Source organism: Pongo pygmaeus, chromosome 10 (genome assembly GCF_028885625.2).
Source record: "Pongo pygmaeus isolate AG05252 chromosome 10, NHGRI_mPonPyg2-v2.0_pri, whole genome shotgun sequence".
In the NCBI taxonomy this organism is placed as follows: domain Eukaryota; kingdom Metazoa; phylum Chordata; class Mammalia; order Primates; family Hominidae; genus Pongo; species Pongo pygmaeus.
The window spans coordinates 5,626,458-5,651,226 of NC_072383.2; the positions used below are offsets into that span (position 1 = coordinate 5,626,458).

Sequence of the window (24,769 nt, forward strand, 5' to 3'; positions counted from 1 at the left end):
CAAAAGAAGCAGCCACTTTCCTGAGCAAAGGTTGGCAGTCAGTGCAATTCTGCATGTTCCTAGGAGGAAACCAGAAAAGTGGTGGGCAGTACTGGTGACCAGCCAGCACCTACAGGCCCGCACATTGCCAGGTGTGCTCAAACAGCAGAACCATAGCTCTCATTTTTCCTCTGGAGTACCTTCCCCCCTGCAGCTTCCACTCAGGCATTCAGCTGGACTCTAGTCAGGCTGACCTGCAAGGAACTAGGATGAAGCGATTGTGCAACAGATTTCTGGGCAGCAGGTGGGCCTGAGGTGTATGAACGGCAATGATGAGTGATGTTTGGCCCGTGCTTCCAACTTTACATCACGATCTCAGCATGGCGCTCTGGGAAGCTGCTACCAATTGATTATGTTAGTATTGCAAGATGTAACCTCTTCGCCATCGGGGTTTGTCATTAATTTGTATCTAGAATGGTAAACCCCTTACCTCCTATGCCTTCACACTTCCTGTCTACTTGTCTTACCTACTATTTCTCCATAGCACTTATTACTATCCAAAACACTGTACATTTAGCTTATCGTCTGTCTTTCCCCAGGATGTAAGCTTCATGAGGCAGGGATTTTGTCTCCTTTATCTTCTGCTCTATCTCCAGTCTGAGAACAATGCCTGGCACATAGTAGAAGCTCAATAAATATCCAAAGGAAAGGAAGGGAGGGAGGGAGGGAGGAAGGAAGGAAGGGAGGAAGGAAGGAAAGGGAGAGAGAGACAAGGCACCAAAAGACAACAGATGCATCTTTATAAAGAATGTGTCCATTTATTTTATTATTTTAAATCTGAACTTTCATAAAATGATGGTTATCTGCATTTAGCTCCAAACGTTTTTGTGACGTGAAGTAGAGACAAGCCCAGGTTTGGTCCTTTGCACCTTACTATCAGGTCCAGCAGCTGCACCATTCAGCCCTGTAACTTAATTTGCATCTGCTGAGACTGTGGCAGCTCCACTGCAAGTGACTCAGTTTTCTTGTAGTGATAGTAGGTAGGGGATGCTGTGCTCCTGACTGCATTTCTCTTACAGCTGGCCAAAGTCAGAAATGATGGTGAAGTGCAAGAGGGTGCCCCAGGGCACATGGGAATGCTCACGGTGCCTGAGAACTCTGGGGTGGAGAGACCCCAGTGGGGTTCCAATCCCTCAAAAGGATGCAGCTTAAAAGGGGACCTAAAAGAAACTTAAGCTTGAAGTTCCTGAGATGTAGCATCATTTCTCTTCCTTCCTACACTCATTCTCTCAGGCTTTCTTTTTACACACTACTCCCTCTTCAAGACCGCATCAAGCCAGGCCCCTGCAGACAGACAGCACACCATGTGGGTGTAGGAACATGCTTACGTGCACGTGCGTTGTCTCTGCTGCCATGCCCTCCTCGGCTGCAGGCTGAACTGCTCACACGTTGGTGTGCTGAGAGGCTGACGACATCATGCTGCCTGGCTGGCTTTGGCCTGAAGGTGCTGAGCTGGCTGCCCGGCTCCTGCTTCGATCCCTACCTCCTGGGCTCCTCAGGGCCGGCTCATCCATCAGCTTGAGCTTCTCGTGCTCCTCTTTCAGGAAGAAGTCCACTAATAAGCTCTTCTCTTTCTTGATCTGGTCGCTGATGTCCGTGGGGATATCTGGAATCATCCAGTCCACAAGGACGCTCAAAAACATCACGAGGTTCTGCAAAAAGCCAAGGAGAGAGGGGCTGAGTTGGAGAGGCCTGGCCTGGGGAGGTGGTGGCCCTGGAGCAGAATGCCTCCGTGTCAATCCTGGCTTTGCAACCTACCAGCCCAGTGATCACAACCAGTGAGCCTAACTCTACCTCGGTGTCCTCACCCATAAAATGGAGCGGAAACACTGCCTACCCTGGAGTGGTTGGTTGTCAGGATGAAATGGGTTAATACATGTGGAGCACCTGTGGCAGTGCCTGGCACAGAGCAGGACTCCGTCAGTAGTAGCTACTGTTTCTTCCCTTCCCCAGGACTTGTGCCCCTACACCATCGTCAGAGTGTTCCCATGTGTCCAGTTCTTGCTTCTTGGCCTCTAAGCCTCCAGGCCCTCCCTGGAGGAGTTCTTGCTTCTTGGCCTCTAAGCCTCCAGGCCCATTTTCCATTAGAAAATGGAAAGTGGCTTTCTAGCAAGTGGCCACAAAGCCCAGTGGCTTCTCCTGGGCTGTCACTGTGCCACTTGCTCCTGTCCTCCCTCCATCTGGCTCTCTCTATCCTCTACACTAGAGATGGACTTGAGGTTTTTGCATTGACTTCAGGCCTTCGCTGACCCCACCCACTGCTGACATTCACCTTATACCACTCTCAGTCACTGCAGCCACTTCGGCTAACCCTGCCTGTCTGGGAACCCCTGTGTCCAGCTTGCCTCGATTGGGTCTAGGCTTTGACGCACACTTGCAGTGGTCTTCCTTCTGGCTGCTAAGCCACATCCCTTTGCTGGTGCACACAGTAGGCTAGGACTACCTTTTCCCCGGAGCACTTACTGTCTCAGTGAATGAATACAGGACAACAATGCCTGGCATGGCTCAATGAATGCATCTGATTCCCATCCATTTCCCCAAGCCATGCTTCACCCAGCTTTACCCAACACACTCCTCCCATTGTGCTACTCTTCTCTGGCGGCCAGTTGCACGCTTACATGCCTTTTCCCCTCTGAGACTGGGACTGAGCCCTTGAACCCTACATGTTCCTAGGGGTTCAGGGGAAGTCGCTGGGGACCAACTGCTGCTTCCAGAGGCTCCTGGGCATTTTGGGTGCTTGCGAGCTGCTTCACCAAGTCACACATTCTTCCTCTGAATCCACTCCTTCCAGCGTGAATGAAATGTGACATGTGACATACGGGAAAGTGAGGAGGCTCCTGGGGGTGGGGCAGCAGGGGATGTCTGAGCGATCATTCAAACATATCGCCTCCATCTCTCCAGAGGAAGAATGGCTGTCTTCTTTAGGTGAAAGACTAGCCGATGGGCTTCTCCACTTTCTGGGCTGGGGTCTGAGGGCAGGATACTTTAGAGCCCCCCAGAGATCTGCCTTCAGGGAATACAAAAGCCTGAGGGAGCCAAAGAGAAAAGGATCTGGGCTCGTTCTCCAGCCCTGCTTGAAGACCGGGGGCACCCAGAGTGGGAATTGGGGGCCCTCAAGCTCAGAGAATCTCAGCGATGCAATTGGAGCTGTGGCTATTGTCCCAGATAGGAATCACTGGGCTCGAGTTTGCTATTCATTCAGGGATGGCTCGATGGCTCTGGGGGCCCTTCTCACCAGATGTCTCTGTGGCTAAAACAACACTAACAAAGGAGGGAGCCCAGAATGCAAGAAGAAAGGTTCCAAACCTGAGCTCTTTCATGGCTGCAGAGATGAGATGGGGCTGTTTGTCTGCCCCAGGCTGGGACTCTGGTTTCAATGGCGCTTTTCCTTTCTTTGCCTTAGGTTTAAGCAGGAATCTGTCTCTACCCTGCAACTTAGTCCACATCTGTCTTGTAACCTTACACTGTGTTTTATTCTGTCTGCAAAGTCCACCCGTTAAAGAAAGCCCTCTCAAGAGTCCTCCTGCTTCACCCAGGAAAGAAGCCCTCACTTCTGCCTGCCACACATGAAGCTTTCTTATGTCACAGAGTACCACGGGAACCTGGAGGTAGGTGCAAGCAATGAGTGCAGTGTCCTTACTCCTGCAGCCCAGATTCGAATGGGCTATTCCCTATCCCAGCAACTCACCTGGAAGATTATGACAAAAGCCAGACGGGCGGACAGAATAAACCAGTACTGTTTCGAAAACTCATAAGGGTTCGGGGCCCATGGCGGCTCTCGGTAATCCTTAAACCTGCCCAAAGAGAAATGTGGTGTTAAGATCGGGAGAGGATGGAGAACAGGGTGGTCATTCTCTGGGTGAAACCTCAAGGGCTGGCTGGAGCATCAGGCATGCATGCCCTTGGCGTTGACTTGGGAAATAGGGGGAAGTGGGGGGAATCTATGGCCTAACCAACAAATTTCCAAAAAGGACTAAAGTCCAAAAAAGCCAATGTCAGCCTAGAAATGTCCTAAAAAGATGTTTCTACTACCCTCTCCAATAGCTCCCAAAGCTTACTTTGGTGTCAGGCATCAACTCCCAAAGGAGCCCAGGGCGTCTGAGGGTAGTCCAGGCCAGTGGGTCCACCTGGGCCTTCCACTAGCCTGTGGTCTCTGTGTGAGTAGGGGAGACCCAGACACCCTGCATGGTGCTCTGCAGCCAGGGGGGTCGGGGAAGATGCAGACACCAGCAGGCAGTCTTGGGCTTCTTCTCCTTCCAGATGCTTCAGGACTATGGCCACTAGAGGGGCTGGCCTTCCTTCATGGCTGCCTTCTTGAACCAAAAAGAAGGCTGATCCAGACCAAGCTGGAGGCTGAGTGAATTCGGGATGGGAGGGTCATCAACCATCACAGTTGATCAGTATTCTATTTTGCTAATCATCTTCCTGATCTGTCCGCATGGTTTAAACTACAAAACGTTAATGCCTGACGTGAGCTCATGCCTCTTTCTCAGACCCATAGAGAAGCCTTGGGTTTTCCCTCACCCTTGCCTTTTCACCCCCATTCCAGAATGATTCATGTGAAAACTAGCTCATTTTCTCAGACTCTCATTTTTCTAAGCCTGGAAAAATGACAAGGGGCTGGTACCAGAACTATGACCCTTCCTGGAACAGTTTTCTCCATGGAATTCAACAAATCTTTGCTCGTCCTGAGCCAGAGAAAGAGGTGGGTGGCATCAGGCCACCAAGCAGTCATAGTGGCTGCCAAGGAAGGCAGGTAGGGACTCTGCCCTGGTCAATCCCTGAGCAAAGGGTTTTTCTGGAAGGTTTCACATTTCATCTTCATGACAACATCCTCAGGCAGGCATTGTTACCCCAGCATAACATAGGAGGAAACTGAGGTTTGGAGAAGTTGAAGTGTGTGGCCAGAGTCTCATGACCAGTAAAGGTGGAGTCAGGTAGGAATGCGAGTCTGGCTAAATCTGGGCTTTCTTCCCATTATCACAGGGCATCTTACCAACGGCCGCAGTTTAGGGGACATTCACAAGTAAGTGCTCTTTGGTCCCTTCTCCTGCCATAAATGAATTAGCTTCTCTAAAAGGCCCATGCAAAAGCCAGTTTGTTTTCCATTGTCCAAAGAGAGATGAGAGAAGAGAAGAGAAAAAGAGGAAAAGAGACGCACACAGAAAGATAGAAAAGGGCGCAGTGATAGAGTCAGCAACAGAAAGACACAACTGAGAGGTGGACACTGGGGACTCAACTAGGGTTTGGCAGGAGGCCAGGAGCTACCCTCTCCCTGCCCGACTCCCTCTCTCCCAACAGCTGATCACAGCTGCCGCAAGCTTGGTTTGACATCCGGATGAAAAGCAAAGCTAACTGCAGCCCAGCAGAGCACCACGGGATTCATCATAACCATCCTCAGCTGAGGACAGAAACATGGCCAGCTTCAGATTATCCTTGCTGATGGGAGAGAGGGAGAGCGTGGCTAAATGAATAAGAACATCTTGGGGTGGGAAAAACCTCAACTCACCTATCCTCCTGTCGCCCCCAGACAGGACGCCATGGCAGCAGCAATTTATCTCACTCTTCTAGAGACTTCCAGAGGAGGGTGCCACACACACACACACACACACATGCACATGTGTGCACACACGCACACTCCTTACCATGGGGAAATCCTTCTCCAGGTTCAGCCCAATCCCTACTGCTACAATGAAAGTCCATTTCTCTTGTTCTCTAGCTCCATCTCTGCAGGAACAGCTGCTCACTGACCTCAGTATGCGAGCCACTGCTCACCCCTCTTTTTTCCAGTCTGAAAAGAATCCATAAATAATCTAATTCTGGTTCCATCTCTGCTATTAACTCACCCCAGCTTTTGGAAATGTCACTTTGTCCTCCCTCAGTGTCTAAAACATGTTTTAAGTTTAACAAGCATATCCATCTAATTGAGGATCTGCAGAAAGATTAACACAGAGATCTGTTCAGAAAACTCTACTTGAAAATAGCTCGATGCAGATAGGCTAAGTGTGGTTCTGTTAGGAACTGATGGTAAGCCATGCCACAGAAAAGAACAGTGAGCAATTTAATATTCATCTGTTCACATTTCTTTCCAAAGCTAACTTTATAAAAACTATGGCCTACAGTGAGAAATACATTTTACATTCATGCACATACACAGACTGCAATAAAAATTACACAAAACATACTTTACTGTGTGCAATGCACTAGAATGCACTAGTATTTTCCTATTCTACTCTATCCGATCCTAACCCACCCTATGCTCTTTTTTTTTTTTTTTTTTTTTTGAGATGGAGTCTCGCTCTGTCGCCCAGGCTGGAGTGCAGGAGCATGATCTCAGCTCACTGCAACCTCCGCCTCCCAGGTTCACGCCATTCTCCTGCCTCGGCATCAGTCCCTCAGCTGGGACTACAGGTGCCCGCCACCACACCCGGCTAATTTTTTGTATTTTTAGTAGAGAGGTGGTTTCACTGTGTTAGCCAGGATGGTCTCAATCTCCTGACCTCCTGATCCACCCGTGCTGGCCAACCCACCCTATTCTTTAAAATGCCGATCATGACCCACTAAAGTGATTTCATAATTCACTAATGAACCATGACTCATAGTTTGAAAAACCTTGATTCTCCTAAGCCCCTACCATCAGGTAAATGACTTGTTGTTTACATTCCAATGTAAGTTCAGATTTCACAACTGTTTTTAAATTTTACCCTAAGAAGTCGGGCTTATCAAATGTTTCACTGAGTAACTTAGAAGACACTAATTAAACAAAGAGATAATTAGCTGTAAGAATAGAAGTGTTCATCAAAGAGAGTGGCTAATCAACCTAATTATTTCCACCACTGTGATGCTGAGTGTTTTGTTTCTAAACCCAGTGCTTAGCACTGGCAACAGTTTGTGCTTTGGAGGCAGCAGGTGAGGGGTTGAAAGCCCTGTCCAGCACTGTAGTTCTCTGTCCTCTTGCAAGTTACCTAACCTTCTGATGCCCAGCTTTCTCATCTATAAAATGGGCCTGAACTTTCCATCACAGAGTGGTTCTGAAGACGGAGGGGCAGCACCGAGTGCTCCGCACACTATCTGGCCCATCAGAGGAACCCAATAAATAGCAACTATTCTTTCTCTTTTCACTGGAGGTTACTTATGGAATACACCTTTTCTGTTAAAACAGGACAGAGCATGTAGACAGCGGCTTCCAGTTCCTCCTAGCTCTCCAGGAGGATTTTTGAACATGCAAGCACTAAATGCTGCAAGTTTTAGTGCAAATCAGGAGTCAGCCAAGGGCACAGCCGCACAGGGCTTCTCTCAGGACCTCTGTCCAGGTAAATAGCATGAAATGGGCACGTGCTGGCTGGTGGGGGGAGGCCGCCAGACAGCTCTACAACAGACCTGTTCCCATGGCTTGGGGAGCTCGGGTCTCCCAAAGTCCCACTGAGTTCCCCAGCACTGGGTGAGCCCCCACATCTGGTCAGCCTCCTGCAGCTGCCAGCCGTGGCCCCCAAAGAGGAGCAGAGTTTTATCCCCGGCATATTATTTTAGGGATGTTCCTGGATCTCACCCTCACCCCTCCAGTCCTCCTTCATTTTCCTTGATTTTCCTTGAGGCTTAACATAAATTTTGAGAGTTCCCCTGAGTTTTCTAATAAGGAGAGATTTCCAATAATGAGACAACTAGCCTGTCTAAAAAGCTAGTCTGCACCTGGAGTGGCTATGCCAGTTACTACCTGTAAGAGACCAAGGAAGTCATTCCACATTTCCAAACCTAGGTCCCTGATCTACAGAGTGGAACTCCCAAAATGTGTATCCCAGCGCTGAGCATAGAGGAGCTGTCTCAATCCCAGCCAGGAGTGAATAATAGATGTGTGTGCGTGTGTGTCTGCTTGTGTGTATACCTTGCATGTTAAAGGAAGACACTGTGAGAATTAAATAAGACAATCTATGTGAATATGATTTCCGGAGCTTTTGCAGAAAATGAACACAACAGTTTCTTCTGGGATAGAACAGCTGGGGTGGGGGCTGAGAAGTGACCTTTTTCTTCTTATATACGTACACAATATGTGTCTATGAAATTAATTACTTTTATAATTAAAAAGTTCAAAATGGTAAAAGATGAATGTAATTAATGGCAATACATAGTTGATTCAAGTAGATTTTTATATTAAGCTTTCCTGAGCAAAATTATAGTGTTAATTTGAAGAGACTCATATAATAAATGAAACTGATACAGAAATCAACATTATGTTTTAGCTTTAAAATTATGTTAATATTTTATCTAGATTGTTCTAACTTTGTGAAAAATCACATTGATTGAATTGAGTTTGTACACGACTTAAATAAGATTTCCATTAACTCAAAATATCTTTCATTATAAAACAAACCCATGAAACAATACCTTAAAAGTTCTACAAGTTAATACTAAGTTAATGCATAGAAAAATGCCTAGAAAACATTCACCCGTAAGTATCACCCTATTACTGTTGGAAGGATGCCTGGGGTTGGGCAGGGGTTAGGGTGGAGGCAAAACAGAGGTGGAGTGGTTACCTGTAATGTTTAGAATTTTTGTAGAACTAGATTAATAAATGACATGTCATTAAACCTGAAGTTTAAAAAAAAAAACGAAAAGAATCTTTGAAGATTTTTTATTCTAAAATCCCCATTTTTACAGATGAAAAAACTGAGGTACAGAGAGGAGAAAGACTCAGGGCTCAGATGTCCTCATCCTGTCCTCACTTGCAGGGTGACTAGTGACAGTGACATCTGCCACAATTCATCACAACACAAAATCACTGTGGGCAGGGACGGTGCTGAAGTCAACGATCAGTAACAGCTTTTTAATGAGCTTTTGTTATGTAATGAATCAGCTAGTAAATGCATGTCTCAACTCCAAATAGTGGCATGTAAGAAACATTTTAATAGCCCCAGTGGAAATTAATGTCATGTTAATGCTGAACACAACTACATACAATATTTTCGTACCATCTGAGCTACTTAAAACTGCCTTCTGGAATTGGCCCTTAACAAAGGAAAACAGTACAGGCAATTAGGAACTAATGAGTAGCATGTCAATCCAGTGGTTGATAAGAATCAGGAAAGGTGGCACCCAGAAAAGCTAACAGCCTCTGGCTTCGGTGGGAAGCAGATGGGAGGCAGCCATGGGTTGGAAGGGAGCACGCCTCTTCAAAGACTTTTCTCAGGATACGGGGTGTGCAAGCCCTTAGGACCTGCAGGAAAACCTGGCAGAAGCCATCCACAGAAGCTGCTGCTGGATGCTCAACAAGCACCTCCTAGCAGACCCGCTGGGTCAACAATGCCCAGGTAGGTTCTTCGAGCTCTGAGACAAGATATCTCTGCTCCCTTCCAGCTGAGCTGGGAAGTCAAGCCCACATCCGTCCTCCAGGACGTGGCAGCCCTTCGACCCTGTCAAATGCTGCTAATCATGCCTGCAGATTGATGTCACGGGACTGTTTACGGAGCAGCCCTGCCAGAGCAGTCAAATCACAGAGGCAAGCATCGCTCCAAAATGCTGGGAACGCATCTCAAACGGGCAGCTGGAGACTTGTCCTAACTTTTATTGCTATTTTTAAGATACCTCTATCCCTGGCGAGGCTGGGTTGGAGCCGGAGACCTCAGTTTTATTTGACCACATTTATCTCCAGAGGTCACTGAAAGCTAAGAATAAGAAGGGTCAACAAGTTCCCAACGCTATTTGCCAGAAAATCATGGCAAACCTCGTTTCCCACCACAGAAGCAGTTTTAACCAGCTCTAGGACTAGCTGAAGAGTTATCTCTGTTTCTCAAAATATTTCTCTATCATAGTCCCTTCTCCTCCTCCTCCCCTCTCTCTTTCTTCTCTCTCTCTCTCTCTTCCATGTACATATATATGTATACGGAATTATCTCAAGAATCTCAATTCCTGACTTAGAAAGACATCCATAGAGGTTATGCCTCTGCTTTCTAAATCTCCAGAGAATTGAGTGACCCAGACAAGTTCACACAGCAGGCAGTGGATAAGACTCACATGAGGCAGAGATTTCCATCAACAACCCTTATCAATCTAGGAAACGCAGCCCCCAGAGCACACCTATTTGACATATTATGTCTAGATCACATGCTGACCCTATTTTCTGAACATCTACCTACATTTCACAGTAGGGCATCTCTTTATGTTAAATGTAACCCTCAGTATAACCCAATAGTCTTCACACTGTAGGCAGAGACATAACACCAATAAAAAGCTTGATCTCATCACTGCCCTCTGAAACCCCTGCAGTGGTACCCTGTGGCCCTAAGAGAGCCTCCACGCACCTCAACAGGACCAGCGTCCTCTCCTTAATATGGAGTTTGTTTTTTCTTTCAGCCTCCTCTCTCATAGCTTACACCTCTCGCCTGAGCCTGTCTCCCTGGAATACAGTGTTCTCTCGGAACCTCCGTCACCACCTGACACACCCCTTGCTGCCCCATGGCCCACCACCCTCCCCACCCCACTTACCAGCCAGGCTGACGTGGCCACATGAGTGAGGAGTTTCAATGTGATCCTCTCCATGGCCATTCATGTACTGTTCATTCTTCAGGTTTCATCTCCCTTGAAACATCCCCTAAACACTTAAGTCTGGGTTAGGTGCAGGGCCTCCCTCCTCAGGGATCCCTTAGCTCTCTGCTGTTGCCCTATTGTCATCATTAAAGCTATATTTTAATTTTAATTCCTTGTTTACTTACTTGTCTGCTCCATCTAGAGTTCTTGAGGGAGGCACTATGTCTTGCTCCCTGTTATACAACCAATGCCAAGCCTTTAGTAGGGTCTCAAAAATATTTGCCTAATGAATCTGTAATCCTCACTGGTACTGAGAGAGAGGAAGGAAAAATGACGGATGCTTCAAAGTCACTTCAGCTTGAACTTGGGATGATTTATTTTCTGCAAATAAATTTTCTTGGAAGAAATATAGAATGAAAGTGCACTTTCTATGCATGTGCCCACTGATATTCTGCCACTCAGTGTCAGATTTTTTTCTAAAACGGGCCACAAACAAGCCATAATCTTATCTACTTGCATGGGAATAATGGGGAGATGACTATCAGAGCCTTACAGCTGGCCGGAAAATCCAGTGACTCTGAAGGCAGATACAAGAATCTGATCCACACATACTCACAATACCTGGTGTCCTGGGCATTGGTTGTTTTGGCTGAGTAGCACCCATTTGCCTTACTTCTCACCAGAGTTCCTGGCAATCATATGCAACTTAAAAACACAGTCAACATTGACTGCAGTGGAGCTGGCAGGTGGGCAGAGACTGGATTTGGGCAGACTGGATTGAATGAAAACTTGCCTAAGATTAGACCTACCCTCAAATTCCCATAGGGACCATTAAAATCCCTATTGATTTAAGCCTGTTTAACCAGTGATATATCTGAAAAGCATATTCATAGGTGTTAGTGGAAAATCCGATGGTCAAGAGCAAGATCAGAGACCCCTGTGCTCTATGAGGACAAGTGCTTCTAGAGCAACTAAAGAAACAGATGATGTGAGCCTGGCTTTCCCACACAACAAGTCACACTGGTGCTGCCTCCCATTGGACATGGAGGTGGAGACCTGCGCTCTTAGATAGATGTGAGCTTTAGACTCTGCTTTGAGAAGACCTAGATGCTACTGGAAAGGCCTCGAGCTGGTCCAGACCCTCTGCGCTGTGGAACTATGTCGTTGGGGTCTGCAGACCCAAGTCCAGCACCATGGACAGACAGTCTAGCATGCCAGCCATGCAGAGGGGCCCCCAGGCAGTGCATGGCCTGGCAGCAAATCTGCCTGCAATGTGATTTTAGTATGAGAGTCAGACTCTTTATAGGCCCAGATGCAAAAAATCCTGAAACATCTAGGCTAATATAAATTGACACTTATGAGTAAATTTATTCATCCATTCTTGGGTCTGGTTCCTCATTTTTTATCTTTTCTTGGTTGATGACAGTGCAACCCTGAAGTTGTTGTTCCTGGAACCAGAATACCCTTCTATTTAAACCATAGATTGGTACAGTTGTTTAACTCAGCCACCCAGGTTGGGAAAACCTATTGGTGTTCTCTCATTCATGGTCTCAGACCACGAATCTGTACCTAAGTGGCTGTCTTACAAAAGGCTGGCCTTGGGCACCAGGGCCCCAGGTGGGAAAGCATGGCAGACATGCCCAGGGTCATCACTGCTGCCAGCATAACTGAAAACACCGCTTTTACATCAACTATTATTGGGGATGGTCTAAGAAAGCCCTATATTGGTCCCACAATACCTTCTCTTAGGTTTTTGTTATTGGTGTAATTAACTATTCTGATTTATATATATGAGGTAGGATCTTTGATCAAGTGCTTTATTGGGACTATCTTTTAACCAGGGTACAAACGGGTTGAATAAATTATTCCCCTCTGCTCTTATTCTCTTTATTTGCCCTTCTTGGGTAAATAGTGGAGAGTTTTCCATTTCTCGGCTTCAGTGACCCCTGTGCTGATGACCTTCAATCAGGGCTCTAAGCTGGACGTCTCCAGAAGTCCAGCTTAGTGTGTCAAGGAGTTGGGTGAAAATGGCCCCTTGGATTTCTTAACATCATTTTAAATGTAACATGATTGAAATCAAATTCATCATATGTAGCATAAAATTAGACTCTCTCAGCATATTCCCTCTCCCTATCAATGTAACCACTTCCCAGTCCTCTGACTTCAGTCCAAGCTTTGGAGATAATCCTAGCTCAGTCACTCTCCTATGTCTACTGTCACCAACTCTGCAATATTTCATGTGAAATAGCTCATCTTCTCCCCTTCTCTTAATTCCTCCCACCACCCTGCTTTATGCCCAGCACAGTTCATGTCTAAATGATGCAGCAGCCCAGCTGCCCTCCCTGGGTCCTACCAACTCTAGCCCATTGTCCTCACTGAGACCAGATCAATTTCTCTAAACCTTCCCTTTATCCTATCATTCCCTGACACTAAAAAAGTCCAGTGTCTTCCCATTGCATCACATTCTTATTCCCGTCAGATTTCAGGACTTCCCGTTATGTACTTTATCCCATCTATTCAAATTCAACAACATTTTGGCTTATGCTGTTGTAGGAGTTTCTACATTTACTGTATTTCCTTTATTAATCCCTTTACTGTGTCTCCTTGCTAACCATATCGCCTAGCCCCAAGTCTTTATCCAACAGCCCGCATTTGTCCCCACCCCATGACTTTGCCCATGACGACTCCTCACCTAGAATGCTTTTCTTTTCTCTCTTGCAACACCTAGCAGCCCCTCCAGGAGGCCCACCCTTTCCATTCTAGTCCCTCAAGTAATCTCCCTCTCCTCCGAGCACCCACAATGCTCATGGTCTATCCATAAGCTCACCAAATAACCTGCTATTTCCTATCTGTTCTGCTTATTTTCTTCTCAACCAGACCATAGCCCCCTTGATGGTGAGGACAAGGCTCTTTGTCTGCTCCATAGTGTCTAGAAAAAGGCAGCCCATAAATATTTTTTGAGTCATCAAAACTGATTTATAACAATTGATTTATAACAACTGCAGAGAGAGCAGGAGACAGAGGGAAAGGAGAATGATGTACAGTCGTGTGTTGCTTAACGATGGGGATATGTTCTGAGACATGCATCATTAGGTGACTTTGCAAATATCACAGAACATGCTTATACAAATCTAGATGCTATATAGCCTACATCACACCTAGGCTATAAGGTATAGTCTATTGCTCCCAGGCTACAAACTTGTACAGCATGTTACTGTACTGAATACTGTAGGCAGTAATATAGTGGTAAGTATTTGTGTACCTAAATATATCTAAATACAGAAGATGTATGGTAAAAATATGGTATTATAATCTTATGGGACAATCGCCATATATGTGGTCTGTTGTTGTCCAAAACATCGTCATGTTGTGCAGGGTTGTAATTCTAGGTCATCCCCATAATTATTTGGGTCTATTGCATCTGGTCCTCTGCTGCCCTCCTCCTGAAGATTACTTTACCTGCAGAACTGAACCTCCTGGTCAAACTGTGAGTTTTCTGGCTGCGTCCCCTCCTTCAGCTGGCTGACGTTAAAAAAGGAGAGGGTGTGGTTGACAAAGCCGTGCAGAGTCCCATTGTGACTGTAGGAGTACTGGTACACCAGGCGGGGGATAAAGTCGGAGGTGATCGCAATGACAAAAGCCTGAGGGACAGAACCATAAGCACTGAGTAGCCAGGATTGATGCTAAAAAGGACTGTCCACTCTTAGGCTCTCCATCAGAAGGAGCTGCTCTGACTGACACAGAAGCTCATGCAGCATGCTCAGGTCCCTGAGCTCATGCAGCTGAGTCACATGCCTTTTCCATCTTTGATGTGTATAAGTATAATAAGTCCACCAGACAGTGGCTGTCAAAAGAGCACACGTCAACCACTGCAGCAAAGGATGCTAAGTCAGTTTGGACCATTTGGTGCTGGAAGGATTAAACCACTTCTGAGATATCTAACATTGCTGTTGAGCAAGACAAAACGGTGTGCACGCTTTCCTGAAAAAATTACCTATAGTGATGAGGGTACTACACAAGTATAATGGGCAAGGAAATGGAATGCCCATGTAAATCTGCCCCTGAGTAGTACCAGAAAGCCAGAAATACCAAGAATATGATTCCACAGTTTGCTTAATTTGACCATTATCTCTCAACACTTTTTAGCATGTCATGTAATAGAAGTTATTCTTGTATCCATTTTACTTAAGAAAACGGAGACACAGCGGAGAAAGAAACAGGTCCTGCTGGATGGAGCCACACACACCCAACACAGCATCTGGCACATCTAAGTGCTCTATAAATGTCCATGGAGCAAACCAAATGGCAAATGAATGATTGCATATTTGAACACGGAGGTACTTTCTGCAAAGAAATTCTTAAATCTGTTTGGCAGGTGTTTATACTGCATCCTGCACCAACAATTAAAGCCCTTTGCCAAAATGTAGTTCAGACATTGTTCTCTAAATGTGCATGTGAATGTGAACGGCCAGAACCATATTTGAGAACGAATAACATCATAATCATAGCTACAACTTACTGGGCACTTGTTATGTCCTTTCATCATGCCATTTAATTTCCCAAATGATCTTACTTGGTGGGTACTATTATTATCTCCCATTTGACAGACAAGTAAACAAGTCTTAACGAGGCCAGGGAGGTAAGACTGCACGTCATTTCGTACTGTAGAAGGACAGTGATTAATACTCAGGGCCTCTGTTCTAGCAGACACAACTTCAAAGTAGCGGACTGATCTGTTTTCCAAATTGCACCTTATTTCTAAGCCTCGAGATGCGCACTTCCTACATCACAACGTTCAAAATGCAGTGGGCTGATTTTCTCTGCCTCACCTCACACCTTCCAGCCATTTTATGTGATCTGGGTAGGAAATCAGGTCAGAGTCAAATCACTGTTTGCCTCCCAAGGGAAAAGGGCTGTGGCTTTCTTTGCGTGCACTGAGCTGGCTGATATGTTCCTGGGAGGTGGGAAAGGAGGCCCTTCCTGGCCACTGTCCATATAGAATACAGCAGAAAAGGAGCTGGCTGGGGCCCAGCAGGATTTCCTCTGCAGTGTAGACACGTCTGGCAAGGGAGTTAAGGAGGTCACCACAGGTGGGACCCTTCTTCTATGTCCTATCTTAACCTACGCAGTGCCAGAGTCCATAGGGATAATTAAGATTTTGCACTGACAACCTGGAGGAACCGTAATTAGGGACTGTAGCCTGGGCAATGCTCCAGGTATTGTTTAACTCAGGAGTAGAATAAGAAAGGAAAGAGATGAATAGATACGTGGAATTCTTTCCTCATTATTCTTGGCTCCGAGGAAAGATCTGATTTTGACCGTCAGGGCCAAGGTATGCATCCTGATGGATAATTACTTTTCTTTCTCTTTGTGAAATTAAAAATAAACCTACACAGCCTCAGCGACAGCATGATGAGTTACAAGGCATTTGTGACCTGTTAACCAGAGCGCTGTCACCAATAAAGCTCCAAATGGAAAAGGCTGGGAGGTGCAAGGGCTGGCTTCCCACTTTGAAGACCTCAGCTTCTCTGGAAGACCTTCCCATAGAGCGAGTGTGTCACGAATGTAAGTACTTACGTTGCTGATAACAGAGAACTTGCCAATTCCAGAGAGAATGTCAAACCAGATTCCTACAAGACAGAAAAGAGAGCATCTGGCTCACTCCCACCCTCGGCCCAGTGATGACAACGCTGAAGCTCCAGGTGATGTTTTGCAGGTGAACTACAGAGCAGCTTTGCTGGGCCCCCCAGAATGGGCTTGTCTGGAAAGGCTTAGGTAGCCCCCCTGTCTGGAAGCTCAGATCACAAGTGGGGGTGGATAATGTGGTCTCAGAAGGCGTCCCTGCACTTCAGGATATGAGGATGAGGGACCCAAAGGGAAGAGGGGCTTTCCCAGCCCTCTTGATTCCTGGTGTGGTGTGACTGTGGCCAGAGGGGACAGAATGGCAGAAGGATGGGCCTGGTGGGACCTCTAAGTGGGGCACATACCAATATCTTTGGTTCTTACAGCATCCGGCCGTCTCAGCTCTGTAACAAACTTCTTTGCATCGAGCCTCACTTCAATGACATTGTTGAGGAGGGCAAACACAGGTGCCAGGGGAAAGGAGGCCACGAAGAGGGTGACGAAACCAAACTGGATGACTGCGAGAGAGAACAGCATGAGGGTTTCAGCAGGAGCAAGCAGGACTCAGGTCCCTTCTGGCTTGCAGCTACAGCCCCTTGTCCTTTCTTCCTTGGGTATCTTTCCCATATGGGGTAATTTTTAGTCTCCCTTTTCCTCCTGTGTCACATACATGGTATTTCTTTCTAAGTACCTGCAGGCCTGTTAGTCAATGCCATCACTTGGGAGCAAAGCTCTGGATTAGGCATGGTGGGGAGATACGAGGAAAAAAAAAGTCTTAATTCCTTCCTTCACCCTTTACCGCCAGTCACTAATCCTACTGATCTAACTCAGGGGTTGGTAAACTTTTTTAGTAAAAGACCAGATCGTAATAAACATTTTTGGATTTGCAGGCCATATGGTTTTGTCACAATGACTCAACTCTGCCATTATACAGTAAAAACAGCTATAGACAGCACATCAACAAGTGGGCTTGGCTAAGTTCCAATAAAACTTTATTTACAAAAGCAATATATAAAGTGGCTAGATTTAGCCCACGGGCCACAGTTTGCCTTCCCTTGATATAGCTTTAAAAACCACCTCCCAAATTTGGACTCTTCTTTCCATGTCTATAGTCACTGCCTTTGTTTATAGAAAGTTTATTTATCCATCATGCATTTATGGAGAGCATTTATAAATGTCAGGCCCTGTACCAAGTATTTAATAAGGCAAAGGTCTGGTCTTGCCTGCAAGAAGCTGGGTTTGAAAGGGGAGAGTTAAATGTATGCAAACACGTGCAACAAGGTTTTATGTGTGCCAAGAGAGAATAAAGAATGTACTAGTGATAGAGAAGGCCCAAATAGAGGGGAACATACATCGTTCAGGGCAGGGACTGAAGGGGGTCTCCATGCAGAGTCCCTGAGCACAGTCTGGAAAGATGGGCATGCAGTTTTCTTGAGGATTAAGTCAAAGAGACTTTCTAAGCTATGGAAGCAGTGTGAGCAAAAGCATGGTGGCACAGCCCATGCCCATGAGACAGCTGGAAAGAGTCCAGCCCTACCTGGACCATTGCAACAGCCTCCTGACAGGGTTTCTTGTCACCATTCTCCCAGGATGCTAGAGTCTATCCAGCACACAGCCCCTCTCATCTGATTCTGTTATCTACCTGCTTATAAAAATTCCTGTTGGCTCCACTCTGTTCACTGAATATAATCCACATTCTCTACCGCTGCATACAGGTGCTTTATAATCTGCCTCCAATCTGCCTCCCTAGCTTCATCTCCCAGCATCTCCCCAGCTTCATCTCCCAGCATCTCCCCAGCAATGACCATGGTCCTGCCTTCTCACCCTCCTAATTGTCCCCTGCCACATTAGTTCCTTCCACTCATTTGTGCACAAGCATACACTCTGGCTGGCAAGCTTCTAGGCATCCCTGAGATCACTCAAATGCCACCTCCTTGGCGAAGCCCCATCCCTCCTCCTCTGGACCCCACCACCCTGTGTTCAAGCTTCTGTTGCAGCCATCACTGTGTGCTTCTGTGATTGACTTGCTCACACATCTTTATTTCCCACTGAGAAGGCAAGGTCTCCGTCCCTTCTAGGGGTTCAATACATATTTGCTGATGGAAACACAACCCAGAGTCCAGGAAAGTTACAATGTAGTAGGACTCCCCTATGTACTAAGGGCAAATTATTAAAATTTTCTGTGCTTCAGGTACTTCAACTGTAAATTGAAGATAATAGTAATACCCACCCAATAGGGTTCCCAGAAGGGTAAATGATATTACATACAAAATATGTACAATGTACATACAATGTACAATATGTACAATGTCGGATACATAATAACTGTTTAATAAATGGTATCTATTATGTGTAATTTTATTCTTATTGGAATAAATATCAACATGTACAGATGACTGCAATGTATACTGTATACTTACATGTTAAACAGACACAAACTTAAGGTTTAAGCACTGAATGAGAGAGACCCGACTTCTAGACCTGCATATGCTTCTAACTGGAGGTATGATTTTGGCCAAGCCTGTTTGTTTCAATGGGCATCAGCAACCTCATTGATAAATTGAAGGGACCGGTTTAAATTGCCTCCAACTCTGATTTGCTGTGATGCTATGGTTCGCATTGTCTTAGACAAGCTTCGTGAGACTAGAATATTCAAATAAATGAAAAAACATGACACAAATGGGAAAAAAATTCCCTTTCTACAGAGGGATAAGAGCAACCACAACAGAAGTTTCAGGAAAGGGAAGAGGCATGGAACTTTCCCCAGCCCAACTGCTTTTGATTTGGCAGTTTGCTCAGCCCACAGTTGTGGGTCACTGCTCTTGCTGATTCAACCCTGTCCACTGCCATTGTCCTTGGTGCCCAGTAGGTTCCCGCAGGCCGTAGGAGGCCGGCAGGTGCTGGTCGGTAGCAAGACACCTGCGCCGGAAGATACAGATTTGTCAAGGTTGGGACCTTAGAGTGATCACCTGACTAGCTGGCTGGCCAACAAGGATTGGAGGGTGGTGGAGAAATCCCCAAAAACAAGCTCTGCGAGCCAGTTCAAAACGCAGGATCTCTCTCATCTTTTAAATAAGGCTTTGCTGAGGAATTCACTTTGGAGTCAGGAATGGGGATAAGGCCAGGGGGGTGTGGGGATGAATGGAATTAACAAGGAAAGGAAAACAGATGTTAGACTAGCATTCTAAAACCTGTAAAATGCATGTCTGTGTTTAAGTGTATGGATGGATGTATATTTATGGAGTTATAAGCTGGTCTTCTTGATTCTAATGAGCTCAGTTCAGCAGGGCAAATGTTCTTATCATGAGTGACTTCCTCCAGCAGAAATGTGCAAATTCCCCAGAGCCTCCGCAAGGGTTTGGCAAGGAGACTGATGGGGAGGGAGAAGGGCAGTTTACTTCTGAGGGATTGCAAATGTACACAGCATGCCCTCACCACATTTGTGCAAGTGGTACTCTGAAATCTAACTTCCTTCCAGGGTTATAGGGAAAATGGGACTCTCCACTTCTTCTCTCTTCATATGAACTCCAGAGGCAGACATGAATGCTCTCTTCTAGGGCTTCCCTGCTGGTTTGCTTCTTTACCTTCACAAACTCTCCAGACATGGACTCTCTGGTGTCCCTCTTCTGTCAACACAAACATCTTCCAGTGCTGGCTCGATGCTCTCTAATAGCTCCTGTTAATTACCCCAGTCCCATAACAAAATGTCCCTCCTCCTTCCCCTCGCCATGGAAGTCTCTATGTTCAGCACTGGATGGCCTCCAGAGACTGGACTCAGCAATGCTGGACCTGAAGTGACAATATCCTCCTGTCACCTCCTCTGGTGTTACTCCACAGTATCCTGGGCCAAGAATAGGCCCTCTCTGCAGACATCCCATTGCTGCAGATGTCGCCTGCTCAGACTGGGTAACCTGAGCATTGCCAGGATTCAACCCAAAAAGGCAGAAACAAATAGGAAGTTTTGTTTTATTTGGGGGAGAATAAAACATAAAACCATAACTCTCTAGCATGCAAATTCCAAATCCCAGACTCACTATTTTCAGTCAAAGGTCTAAAATGCTGTATCAGATGGGAGTCCTTCTGGGCTCACTTCAGATGATACAATGATACCAGCTTTTGCCAACACCAAGATTTGTTTCTAAAAGCAGCAAGCCTCCATTAGGATAAGAGCAACACCGGAAATCCTCCGTGCGCTGCATAATAGAAGCCAGCTTGGCCTGACCAATAACAGATTAAACCTGGCCAAGCCAATTAGGGAGGAAACTTTGAGTTGATTTTCAACCAAATCTTTATAAAGCCTGCTGTAAAATGCTCCAGTAATGCTGAGCTCAAAGGCTGGAAACCCCTCCATGCAAACCCCACTGGTTTTCTCTTCTCACCCTTCAGCAGCCAAGGATCTTCTAGAATAACCATCAGCCCTACACTGCCTGAAGCTGGAGACGTTTCTGCATCAGTGATTTCCTGAGTTTAGGTTAAAATAACAAGGAGGAGTGGGTTAAATTAACCAAGACAACATTCAGCAAGGACGTTTCAAGACAATCTGTTTAGAGAACACAAACAGTATAGTAGATAAAATAGAATGGACTTGCCAGGATTGGTGGAGAAGATTTTGATGGAATACAATTCTGATTTTTTACTCATTTATTTAAAATTTTTCAGTGAACATATCCAGACCCATTTCCTCCCCACCCATGTTCTGTGCCAAGGGCAAATATTTAGCAAATACGTTGGGATCAACTCCACCTGCCTTCCAACCATTCCAAAACCATTTGTACTTCCCCAAACTCACCATGACTTCTACATTTCTGAGCCTTGGTACACGCCACTACTGTGTGTAATTTTCCTTCTCTTCTGGTCTGCTGAGTGGGATGCTATTCATCTCTCAGGCTCAACTCAAACTTCACCTTCTGTATGAAGACTCCCCTCCACCTCCATTTCCCACCAGCACTGCAGGTGGAACTGGGTGCCTTAGGCATCTCTCATCCTCGCTCCCATAATGCCTTGACGTGCCTCTCTGTTTATTTGACCTGCTCCCTAGATGGAAAGCCCCTTGAGACCAGGGGCCTTATTTGATTCTTTTCCAGGTCCTCACTCACCATCTTTTTGTGGTGCCTATCACATAGCAGAGGCTCAAAGATTATCTGTTTCATAAATCTGACCTTATTTTCACCAGTTGTGAAACACACACACACACACAAGGCCAAAAATGAAAATGTGTGACCTCAGAGCACTGCACTTGATGATTGTGAAAAGAGAGGTAGACATGAAGTATTAACACCTCTACATCACAATTCTCATTGCTGCAACCTGCACAGAAGACTTTAAAGAAAGTTGTAGTAAAAACAGTTGGTTAGGAGAGTCCAATTCTAATGAAAATGATTATAGCTTTAAAAAAAAATGCTTTCTATTGTTTAATAAAAGCAACACAGTCTGCTTAAAGAAGGTGAATATTGGGGGCTTAAGAATTCTGCTTTTTGAGTGTTGGCAAAGCAGGACTACCAGATCGGTTGTAAATGTCAGAGGTGGAGGAGACACTGAAGTGACTTCAGAGCCAGAGGGGACTGCAGAATATCACCATGGTGAACAAAGATGGCATTCCCATCAAGAGCACCATGGTCAACCTCAGCACCACACAGTGCGCCAACCTCATGCACAGCTTCATCCTGAAGGCACGGAGCACCGTGCATGAAAATGACCCCCAGAATGATCTCACCTTCCTTCAAATTTGCTCCAAGAAAAATGAAATTACGGTTGCACCAGATAAAGACTATTTCCTGATTGTGATTCAGAATCCAAATGAATAAGTCACTCTCTTGGCTCCCTATGTCATTCTTTAATTTAATGACCACCCCCTGTCACCCCGCCGCAAGAATATTAATGTCGATCATGTCAACAGACTGGCACGTGGCAGTTGCCTTAGAGCAAGCAAACCAATCCAGTGACCATGTGTGGGCTGGCGGCTCTGCCTACCCCGCCAACCTTCCCCAGAGCTCCGGGAGGGCCCTTTCTCCTCACTACCAGGTTTTGGAGCAAGAGCTTGTGAGAAACCCACACCCAGCTTCCTTCTGACATTCAGTTCACTTTGTCACCCTTGGAGAAGGCTGTTTTTCTTTAATTAAAAATAACTGAAATGCTTTAAAAAAAAAGAATCCTCCTTCTTGTGAGCCATTAATGAGCAGTGCAAGGGAATCATGGACGGACACACTGGTATGAGCTTGTCCTCTCACTCAGGAGGCAGTAAGTGAAAGATTCCGCTAGAAACAGCCCATTAATACATACTTATGTAAGAGCACAGCAGGGGAAGGTCATCACTGTTTATTTCATCGGCCCATATTTTAAGGCTGTGCCCAGGGATCCCCTTTTCCAAGAGCAAGGGAAGCCAACTATGCTTTGGGCTGACAACATCGGGCATAAAAAGAATTGCAAGTGTCGACTGAACACATAAATAGGAAAAGACAGTGAGAAGAAAAGGCACGAGCTATTTTAGATCCTCAGCATGGGCCTCCATTGCTTAGAAAAATGGTGAAGCCTTGACAGAAACATGAGAGAGTTCTCAATGTCCATCACTTACCATCCACTCACTCATGCATTCATTCAGCAAGCATTTACTGAGCACATTCTATATACTGGAGACCATGTGCTTTGCTAAATACAAAGATGAGCAGATTACTGTGGCATCCTTCCAAGGGCTCAGAGTATGCTGTGGGGAAGATGGACATGGAAACAATCCTTGACAGCCTCACATGGTGAGAACAAAATGCCAGCATTAACGGTGCTGTAGAGTGGTAAGAGTGGGAAGAGGTAACTGACTCTCACCAGCAGACCCACGGGGGCTTTGTACCATTCATCACTGGGCTCCACGTGAAGAACAAGTAGAAGAGGCATAAGAAGATTTGCTATATGGTTGGTAGTTAAGGTCGTTCCTGCAAATTCACTGATCCAAATTCACAAAAAAACTACTTAGGAAATAAGGACAATATGTGGAATTCCCTTTCAGTCTGCATGGAGTCACCTGGGGGTTTACACAATGGATCAGGCCTGATTCAGAAAGCCTGGGAAGTCATAACAGGAAGGGACAGGCTTGAAGTCACAGCTTAGGTATTAAGAGTTTACTGCATGCAAAGCAATGCAATGCTGGGACAGATCAGCAAGGCACATTTGGCTCCGAGTTTTCTTCATTTCTTTGTTTAAAGGAGACTCAGTCCCTGCTTTGTCTCCAGTCCCACTTCAAAGCTAGGGAGACTTGAGCTGGCAAGATCTACTGATTCACTTCCTGGAGGACAGACTGGTGAACTTCCAGTAAATATTTACTGAAAGAACAAATGAATGGTCTGGCTTTCTCACTCTTGTTTACATTATCCACCTGCAAGATGGGAGTGTGAAGGACAATTATTCATTCATCCTTCCTCCCATCCCTCCTTCCTCTCATTTGGACTGTGGTAATGTAGTGCGTGAGTTCTAAGGGCAATGAAACCAGTCATGATTGGAAAGAAGTTCCCAAGCAACAAATCATTACTGAGGACCTTTCTTTGCTTTATTCTTTTTCCTCTACCTCTTCCCAAAAGGTTTTTGCAAAAGTGAACAAAATGAAAATAAAATTAGGTTTATAGGATTTTAGAAAAAGGAAATAAGGAGCACAGAAAATAGGACAAAACAAGTAAGAAAACTCAGGGAACCACAAAGCAGCTATGTTTGAGCAGTAACGTTTACTCTGAGCTTCCTGGTTGTTAGAGCAAGAAGAGAAATGGGACAGCAGTACAGTTCTTCATCAGTTTTAAACTAAAAGACGGCCTTTTAATTTAATGGAAGCATTCCTTCCCTCCCTCCTGAAGCACTGACTAGGCATCTTCTGCAACCCAGAAGCCTTCTGTGGTACACTGAGGGCTGTGGTATCCAGATACACTTTTGCCTTTTTTCTTAAGTATGCATGGGGAGGGAGTCTAGTACAGATAACACCAAGTAATGTATGCCTCAGCAGCAAAAGGAGAGAAATGACCTGGGACTCAACCTACTTCCCAGAAATGCTGGAGCCAGCCCCTGGATGCTGCCTCAATTGTGTTTAAATGCCATTTGGAGAAGATGGCAGGAGCCTCATTATCCAGTGGAATGACTCAGTGTGTGTAAACAGGATGGCCCAGGGAAAGGAATTTCCTGGTTCTTTGGGCCATTGGCTTGTAGCATACATACACTTGGAGTTCTTTGTGACAGAATATGTGGGCCTCAGTGCTGATGGTTTCTCAGGTATTCTAGAAAATCTGATCACTTATATCCAGCCTCTGTTGGAAATTTGGAAATTACCCATTGCAGTCTTTACCATCCATGACCAAAGAATATCAGAGTTGAAAAGAATGTGGTGTCACCTAAGTTATCCTTCCATCTGAAGCTCAGGCCATTCTGCTCCTTTAATAAGTGGCCACTTTCGCCTGATCATTGTCAGGCAGGGAACTCAGTACCAGAGCCCGTCATTTTCATTGTTTTTGATTCTCTGTCTCCATTTTAAGTCACTGAGACTTTGGAGTATTTGCTATAAAGCATTATCATAGCAGTAGTTGTCTAATATATGGGGTAGTTTTCCCGAACTATCCAG

At 45.7% G+C, this 24,769-nt stretch overlaps 1 protein-coding gene and 1 pseudogene across 2 annotated transcripts in view; one reads left to right on the top strand and one right to left on the bottom strand.

Moving 5' to 3' along the window:
* Positions 1-777: 777 nt before the first annotated feature.
* ANO2 (anoctamin 2) overlaps positions 778-24,769 on the bottom strand; it is a 395,453-nt gene continuing 371,461 nt past the window's right edge. The window contains exons 21-25 of one of the 2 annotated variants that reach the window (XM_054444248.1): positions 16,548-16,700; positions 16,138-16,190; positions 14,020-14,201; positions 3,728-3,833; positions 778-1,691 (exon numbers count right to left, since the gene is read on the bottom strand). In XM_054444248.1, coding sequence (XP_054300223.1) covers positions 1,422-1,691; positions 3,728-3,833; positions 14,020-14,201; positions 16,138-16,190; positions 16,548-16,700 — 764 coding nt within the window. In that variant the 3' untranslated portion in view covers positions 778-1,421. The remainder of the gene's footprint in view (positions 1,692-3,727; positions 3,834-14,019; positions 14,202-16,137; positions 16,191-16,547; positions 16,701-24,769) is intronic. The other variant, XM_054444249.2, reaches the window with a different exon arrangement.
* Positions 21,696-21,989, top strand: LOC129010251 (dynein light chain roadblock-type 1-like; annotated as a pseudogene).